The following is an 8,741-nucleotide window of genomic DNA, read 5'->3' as shown; positions in this document are numbered from 1 at the left end:
AGTCCGTATGCATGCATGTGTGTGTGTGTGTGTGTGTGTGTGTGTGTGTGTGTGTGTGTGTGTGTGTGTGTGTGTGTGTGTGTGTGTGTGTGTGTGTGTGTGTGTGTGTGTGTGTGTGTGTGTGTGTAAGAGAGACAGAGAGTCTGTGTATAACCACACACCCCTTGAACCAACACCTATTTGTACCTATGGTTATCTAGGTAGCAGGCAGGGTAGGTAGTGAATAGGTTCTGGTTTCAGGGCATGTCAGTATCATTACACAATGACACACCTTGATCCAACTATTTACAGTTACACACACACACACACACACACACACACACACACACACACACACACACACACACACACACACACACACACACACACACACACACACACACACACACACACACACACACACACACACACACACACACACTCACACACACTGCCTTCTTTAGCAGTGACTTCATACCTGTTCCTTTAACAGGTAGTACCACATTAAAGGGATACCTTGATATTTAGCCAATACCCGTGTAACCTGCTTTGAGATTTTATAATAGCTTGTAACGCAGAATTAAATATAAAAATGATAAGTATCTCTATGGCTACCCCCATAAATACCTTTATGTGGATTCTTATGGAAACACAATTTCCCCAGTATACCACCAGGGTTTAAACCAATGGAAAGTCAATCCACACCAGTGTTGGAAAGGAAAATGACCTAGGCCATTAAATACCCTTTTGTGTTATAATTTTCATATTTTCTCCCCAGTTGATATTCCCCTTGCTTACCTCCTCCGTGTCCATGCTGGTGCCCTCCTCCTTATTCTCTGTCCCGTCCTTTGGGGTGAGGACTCCCCCCTCTAGATCCCTCTCGGCTGGGTGAGGTTCGACGCTGACTGGACTCTCTTGGGCTGGCTCCTGGGTGTCAACAACGGTTCTCTGGGGGTCGGATTCCGAGGAGCCCAGTGACTCAGGCTCCTCTGTTCCATGGGAGGGTGACTCGACCTGGGCACGGTCAGCAAGGAACCTGGCCTGAGACCCCCACCGCCGGGGCTTGACGGAGAAATCATCATAGACCATCTTGATAAGAGGCTTCTCCTCTTTGACAGAGAAGTCGTCGTAGACCACCTCGATGTGAGGCTGCTTCTCTTCCTTTGGTATGGGTTCTATGATGGGGACGGTAGTTGAGGGAGAAGGAGGCTCTGGCTTGGGAGGTTGGTCAGGTTTAAGAGTGATGAATTGGATTGGGGACTCTGCTTCTTCTTTCTCCCGATCTTCTTCTCTCTTTATCTCATCTTCCTGCATCCTTTCCTCCTCTCTCTGTATTTCCATTTCTCGCTCTTTTTCTTTGAGTTTCTCCCTTTCCTTCTCTCTCAATCTCTCCTCTTTCATCCTAAGCTTCCCCCTCTCTCCTTCCTCTACCTGTCTCTCCTTTTCCCCTTCCACTTCTCTCTGTCTTTCTCCCTTCTCTTCTTTCCTCTTTCTCTCTTCCTCTTCTCTCTGTCTCTCCCTTTCCTTCTCAAGTTCTATCTGTCTTTCTCTGTCCTTCTCTTCTTTCCTCTTTCTCTCTCTCTCGTCCTCCTCTCTCTGTCTCTCCCTTTCCTTCTCAAATTCTATCAGTCTTTCTCTCTCCTCTTCTTTCCTCTTTATCTTTCTCTCTTCCTCCTCTCGCTGTCTCTCCCTTTTCTTCTCAAGTTCTATCTGTCTTTCTCTCTCCTTCTCTTCTTTCCTCTTTCTCTCTCTCTCTTCCTCCTCTCTCTGTTGCTCCCTTTCCTTCTCAAGTTCAATCTGTCTTTCTCTCTCCTTCTCTTCTTTCCTATTTCTCTCTCTCTCTTCTTCATCTCTCTGTCTCTCCCTATCCCTTTCCTCCTCTCTCTGTCTCTGTCTCTTCATTTCCCTCTCCATTTCTCTTTGTCTTTTTCTCTCCTCCTCTTGTTCCCTCTTTCTCTCTTCTTCATCTCTCTGTCTCTCCCTTTCCCTCTCAAGTTCAATCTGTCTTTCTCTCTCCTCCTCTTCTTCCCTCTTTCTCTCTTCCTCCTCTCTCTGTCTCTCCCTTTCCCTCTCCTCCTCTCTCTGTCTCTTCATTTCCCTCTCCATTTCTCTTTGTCTTTTTCTCTCCCCCTCTTCTTCCCTCTTTCTCTCTTCTTCTTCTCTCTGTCTCTCCCTTTCCCTCTCAAGTTCAATCTGTCTTTTTCTCTCCGCCTCTTCTTCCCTCTTTCGCTCTTCTTCCTCTCTCTGTCGCTCCCTTTCCCTCTCAAGTTCAATCTGTCTTTCTCTCTCCTCCTCCCTCTTTCTCTCTTCTTCCTCTCTCTGTCGCTCCCTTTCCCTCTCAAGTTCAATCTGTCTTTCTCTCTCCTCCTCTTCTTCCCTCTTTCGCTCTTCTTCCTCTCTCTGTCGCTCCCTTTCCCTCTCAAGTTCAATCTGTCTTTCTCTCTCCTCCTCTTCTTCCCTCTTTCTCTCTTCTTCCTCTCTCTGTCGCTCCCTTTCCCTCTCAAGTTCAATCTGTCTTTCTCTCTCCTTCTCTTCTTTCCTCTTTCTCTCTCTCTCTTCTTTATCTCTCTGTCTCTCCCTAACTCTTTCCTCCTCTCTCTGTCTCTGTCTCTTCATTTCCCTCTCCATTTCTCTTTGTCTTTTTCTCTCCTCCTCTTCTTCCCTCTTTCTCTCTTCCTCCTGTCTCTCCCTTTCCCTCTCCTCCTCTCTCTGTCCCTCCCTTTCCCTCTCCACTACTTTTTGTCTTTCTCTCTCCTTCTCATCTTCTGCCTGTCTCTCTTCTAGTTCCAGCTGTTTTAATTTATCCACTTCTGCAAGTTTTTCCTCCTCTTTTACCTTAGCCTCCATCTCTTTCCCTATTTGATCAACCACTAGCTCCTGTTTTTCCCCTCCATCTTCCTGTCCAAGACGTATCCCTACTGTTTTGTAGAGTGGTACCATGTTCTCCTCCTTCTCTCCCTCCTCCTCTTCCTCATCCTCGTCTTCATCATCCTCCTCCTCATCTTCTATCCCAGAATGTCCAGCGTGAAGTAGGGTGGAAGCCTTGTCCTCTCGAGGAGCTAGCTGAACGCTTTTGCTCGTCGCCAACGACCCCCCAGTGACACTCAACACAGGGTGTACTCTGACAGGGAATGGTTGAGGGGCAACATCCACCCTCTGATTGGATGCCCGAACAGGCGGTGTGTCTGCTGCCCAGTCTTTGATCCGCTGTTTCACACCACCAGAACTGACTGCTTGTTTCATTGGACGAGGTACTTCCTCCCTATTGGTCAGAGCCTCTGGCCTCGAGGAGGAGTCCAACAGCAGACTGATCCTCCGTTGTATGCTGCTCCCTTTCTTTTCTCCTTCCTCCTCTACCCCTTCTCCATCCCTCTCTTCATTCAGTGGTGTTGAGTGCTTGAGTCTGCACTCTGGTTCAGACGGCGACCCTGGTGAATCAGTGACCTTCTCTTCCTCTTTCGCCCTGAGGACTGACACTTTGGAGACTGCAGTCTCTCTCATGGTCACCTGTTCCCGTTCCTGGTTAGCTGGTGGCTGTGAGGGGAGCGAGAGGCCGGCCGACTCAAACCTGGAGGTGAGCTCCATGGACAGCCGCTTCCTGCCTCCTCCCAAGTGGGCTGCCTGATCCTTCCCAGCGTGGCGCCTGACGACCGCAGGGGTGGGCTCACTCACAGTGTTTTCAGACTGCGGTTGAAGAGGAGTTGAGGTGACTGATGGTGATGGTACAGGCTCAGTTCCAGTGGCGGAGTGGCCTGTATCAGAGGGGCCATGTTCGTCCAGTTCAGAAAGACTGACTTGATTTGCCTCTGAGGTTCCAGTTGGGTCAGATGTGGTACTAGCTGGTGGCTCAGATTTTGGGGTAGTAAGGGATGTGGAAAGAGCAATTTGGTTTTGTTCAGTAGTGTGGGTCGATTCAGTTTGGGGTGTTTTGGCTGAAGGAACTTCGAGAGCATTGGTCAGTTCAGGTATCGTGGTGCTCTCTGCATCGAGTTTCACAACGCTGCTTGAGTCAGACACAGGGGCACTAATAGGCTGACAAGGCTCTGGTTTGCTAGGCTCTGGTGTCTTTGGGGCTAGGATGGAGCGGAATGTGGTGTTCCTCTGCAGTGAAAAGGGTTTGGGAATCAGGCAGGGTTTGGGGCCAAGCTCAGGCTTGATACCTGCATCTCCTGCTTGGCCCACCTCACCAGAGGACACGTCCACACGAGCTGCCATGCCCTCACTTCGTTCCTGAGAACAGAAAATAGTATGGAAAAGGGGAAGAGAGGATAAGGGAGTGGAGCAAATGAGAGTGGTGGAGAAAAAGGGAGAGTTTGGCAGGAGAGGTGAAGGGACAGAAGTGGAGGGAGAGGGGAGGAAGAGGAGGAAGTGAGAAGAGAGGGGAGAAGAAGAAAGGCTATGTTAGGCTAATCGTGCTACATGAAGCCAGGTACAAAACAAATCATTGGCTTTACTTCACATTAAGCTGTCACTCTGCTCTCTGTGAAAAAAACTTTCACCATTACATATCACTTTCACATACTCTGATGATACTCAGGGTTGAAAGCCAGTTGGTTTGGTTCTCTCAGGCCAAGCTAAAAGAGGCTGGTTGGGCTAGATTTTTACAGAGAAAAAATACCTCTGAAAAAGTTACAGTTGAAGTCGGAGGTTTACATACACTTAGGTTGGAGTCATTAAAACTTGGTTTTCCACCACTCCACAAAATTCTTGTTAACAAACTATGGTTTTGGCAAGTCGGTTAGGACATCTACTTTGTGCATGACACAAGTCATTTTTTCAACAATTGTTTACAGACAGATTATTTCACTGTATCACAATTCCAGTGGGTCAGAAGTTTAAAACAGTAAGTTGACTGTGCCTTTAAACAGCTTGGAAAATTCCAGAAAATTATGTCATGGCTTTAGAAGCTTCTGATCGGCTAATTGATATCATTTGAGTAAATTGGAGGTGTACCTGTGGATGTATTTCAAGGCCTACCTTCAAACTCAGTGCCTCTTTGATTGACATCATCTGAAACTCAAAAGAAATCAGCCAAGACCTCAGAAAATAAATTGTAGACCTCCACAAGTCTGGTTCATCCTTGGGAGCAATTTCCAAATGCCTGAAGGTACCATGTTCATCTGTACAAACAATAGTACACAAGTATAAACACCATGGGACCACGCAGCCGTCATACCGCTCAGGAAGGAGATGCGTTCTGTCTCCTAGAGATGAACGTACTTTGGAGCAAAAAGTTCAAATCAATCCCAGAACAACAGCAAAGGACCCTGTGAAGATGCTGGAGGAAACAGGTACAAAAGTATCTATATCCACAGTAAAACGAGTCCTATATCGACATAACCTGAAAGGCCGCTCAGCAAGGAAGAAGCCACTGCTCCAAAACCGCCATAAAAAAGCCAGACTACGGTTTGCAACTGCACATGGGGACAAAGATCGTACTTTTTGGAGAAATGTCCTCTGGTCTGATGAAACAAAAATAGAAAGTTTTTGCCATAATGACTATCGTAATGTTTGGCGAAAAAAGGGGGAGGCTTGCAACCTGAAGAACACCATCCCAACCGTGAAGCACGGGGGTGGCAGCATCATGTTGTGGGGGTGCTTTGCTGCAGGATGGACGGGTGCACTTCACAAAATAGGCAGGAAATCATGAGGCAGGAAAATTATGTGAATATATTGAAGCAACATCTCAAGACATCAGTCAGGAAGTTAAAGCTTGGTCGCAAATGGTACTTCCAAATGAACAATGACCCAAAGCATACTTCCAAAGTTGTGGCAAAATGGCTTAAGGACAACAAAGTCAAGTTATTGGAGTGGCCATCACAACGCCCTGACCTCAATCCCATAGAAAATTTGTTAGCAGAACTGAAAAAGCGTGTGCGAGCACGGAGGTCCTACAAACCTGACTCAGTTACACCAGCTCTGTCAAGAGGAATGGGCCAAAATTCACCCAACTTATTGTGAGAAGCTTGTGGACGGATACCTGAAACATTTGACCCAAGTTAAACAATTTAAAGGCAATGCTACAAAATACAAATTGACTGTATGTAAACTTCTGACCCACTGGGAATGTGATGACAGAAATAAAAGCTGAAATAAATAATTCTCTCTACTATTATTCTGACATTTCACATTCTTAAAATAAAGTGGTGATCCTAACTGACCTAAGACAGGGAATTTTTACTAGGATTAAATGTCAGGAATTGTGAAAAACTGAGTTTGAATGTATTTGGCTAAGGTGTATGTAAACTTCTGACTTCAACTGTACCTCTTATACCATAAGCTACCTCTTACACCGTAACTGTACAGTATTATTGTTATGTCAGTGAAATAAATGTCATTGGACTGACAGTTGTTATGCTAAATTCTACATTATGCATAACAATTCACTTATTTTAGCGAGGGATTTGCAACCAAATACAAATCTTTAGCACTATATTCACTTAACCCTGAGACCCTCAGTTGCAAAAATGCAATGCTTCCTAAATTGCATCCTGTACAGGTCCTAAACTAAATTATTATTTCAAGCACAGTGCATCTCCTTAGGCCCAGATGTATCTCTTAATCGTATTTGTGTGTGTCAGTGATTATTGTGGCATCATTAGCCTCTGAAACATTAGAAACCACAAGGTGCTTCAGAGGGTGAAACATGCAGCCGAGTGCACCATTGGGTGCACACTGCCTGCCCTACAGGACACCTACAACACCAGGTGTCGCAGGATGGCCAAGAAGATCATCAGGGACCTCAGCCACCCAAGCCATGGCCTGTTCTCCCTTAGACGTGGGCAATACAGGAGTATCATGGCAAAAACTGGAAGATTGGCCAATAGTTTCTACCCTCAGACCATCAGGCTGCTGAATAGCCACCACTAGACAGATTTTCACTGAACCTTCCAATCACACCTGCAACCTTGTACATGTGACTATTAAACACTCTGAATCTGACACCTGTCCACTTGTCTGAGACCACACTGGTCCCTTACACAAGCATATGTAGTAGGCCATCCATGCAACTACGTGACTTGAAATATTTTTTCCTGTCTTCTTTAAGATGTAGTGATTATGTATATAAAAAAAATTGTGAAACACACATTCTGAGCCAGATGTAGAAGTAGTTTTGTAAGTGTTTCAAAAAGGCAACATTGGGTTTATTAAAGGGTGGCCAAACTCAGGCATAGGACCACATTTATAGATTGATAGACAAGTTAAAGAGATTGTATACCTTCCGAATTCTGCAAATATGGATAACCAAATACTTCAACATTAACTTTGATGTTCCTTCTAGACATTAAAATAACAAAAATGAAGATATATATATTTTTATATAGTGGTTTATGAAGTCAGAATAATACCATTCACGGTCATTAATTTTATGGTAAAGACACGTTATCTTTCCAAGTCCAGCCAGAAAGGACAACCAAATACAACTAAAAGTATGTATTTCAAAATAGTTGAGGCTTTGAAAAATATATGTTTTTGATAGCAAAATACTAAAATATGGATTGGTCAAGATGATAAATTTAGCTATTTCAGACAAAATAAGACTACATTTTAGGTTTATATACCATGACACAATATTTTCTATCGCCTGTCAATGATTTTGATCCATCAGAGGTCTATTAGGAGTATTAGAGGGTAATATTTATAGAGGGTAATATTTTTTTCCCTCATTTGAATCTATGTTTGGGTCTCACAGAGTTAAAGATGATTAATCTTATACTTATGATCACCTTTACAGGGACGATCTACAAAAAGGGCTGTTGTTACCCTCAAATAAACAGTGATAGTTTTCCTTTGCCATTATATTCATGATTTAATATCAAATCTAAACAGATGTTATCTCTGATTGATACTAGTATAGCTGATAGTGCCAAATCTCTATGCTATTATGACTTTTTTATTGAGATGTTTAAGAAAGCTGTTCAAATTGTAACCATTCTTGGATTGACATTAAAGAGGCAAGCCAGGTTGTTTGGTTGATTTGTGAGTGAAGTCATCTGATTTGAATGGAACAAAACACAAATGTGTCCCAGTTGCATGTCGCACATCCTGTCTGGTTTTTCCTGTCAGCTCTCAATGTAGTATAAACCAGTCCAACCACACTCCACTGCTCCACATATGAAGCACTTTAAAACCATCTGAGGAGCCCCAAGGTCTGACTGGGAGGCATGGGTGTATGTCCCAAATCCCACTGGGCAAAAACTGGTTGAATAAACATTGTGTCCATGTCATTTAAATAAATAAAAAATGTGGTGATGTTGAATCAATGTGGAAAACCGTTTGGTTTTGCAAAAAGTCATCAATGTAAGGGATTTTCGTAATTTATTCACCCAACTTGCCACCTAAATCCAATGACGTGGTGAAATGGTTTGTTGATTTCAAACTGAATTCACGTAATTGCAAATCAAAACTAGATGTTGAACTGATGTCTTTGCCCAGTGGGATCGTACTCTAATTCCATATAAAGTGCACTAGGCTACTTCTGACCAGAAAAGCACATTGTCCCCCTCTCTAGTCCCGTCATTATAGTACTGGCGCTCAGGGCTCTCATCAAACTGGGTTTCCACTTTTAAGTACAGAACAGGTTTCGATTGAATAAGGCTCTGTCATATAGTGAAATAGGATCTAATGGGAAATGTTTGCAACATAGTCACTTCTTGTTGTAAACAAATGGTGACGGTCACCACTTTCAATCAAAAACTATTAGCCAATTCTGTTATTTGTATTATCAATGATCTATTCCACCCCATATAATAGACCACAAA

The 8,741-nt window shown here is 44.0% G+C and overlaps 1 protein-coding gene across 3 annotated transcripts in view; it reads right to left on the bottom strand.

Annotated features, from left to right (window-relative positions):
* The window catches only part of LOC139535996 (trichohyalin-like), a 35,578-nt gene that overhangs the window by 26,010 nt on the left and 827 nt on the right, over window positions 1-8,741 (bottom strand). The window contains exons 1-2 of one of the 3 annotated variants that reach the window (XM_071336044.1): window positions 4,957-5,081; window positions 778-4,209 (exon numbers count right to left, since the gene is read on the bottom strand). In XM_071336044.1, coding sequence (XP_071192145.1) covers window positions 778-4,209; window positions 4,957-4,989 — 3,465 coding nt within the window. In that variant the 5' untranslated portion in view covers window positions 4,990-5,081. Of the gene's footprint in view, window positions 1-777; window positions 4,210-4,956; window positions 5,082-8,741 lie in introns of those variants that run through there. The other 2 variants (XM_071336046.1, XM_071336047.1) reach the window with 2 other exon arrangements.

This window comes from Salvelinus alpinus, chromosome 12 (assembly GCF_045679555.1).
Source record: "Salvelinus alpinus chromosome 12, SLU_Salpinus.1, whole genome shotgun sequence".
Classification (NCBI taxonomy): domain Eukaryota; kingdom Metazoa; phylum Chordata; class Actinopteri; order Salmoniformes; family Salmonidae; genus Salvelinus; species Salvelinus alpinus.
The sequence above is the reverse complement of the archived record's forward strand: the minus strand, read 5'-3'. Positions and strand labels throughout refer to the sequence as shown.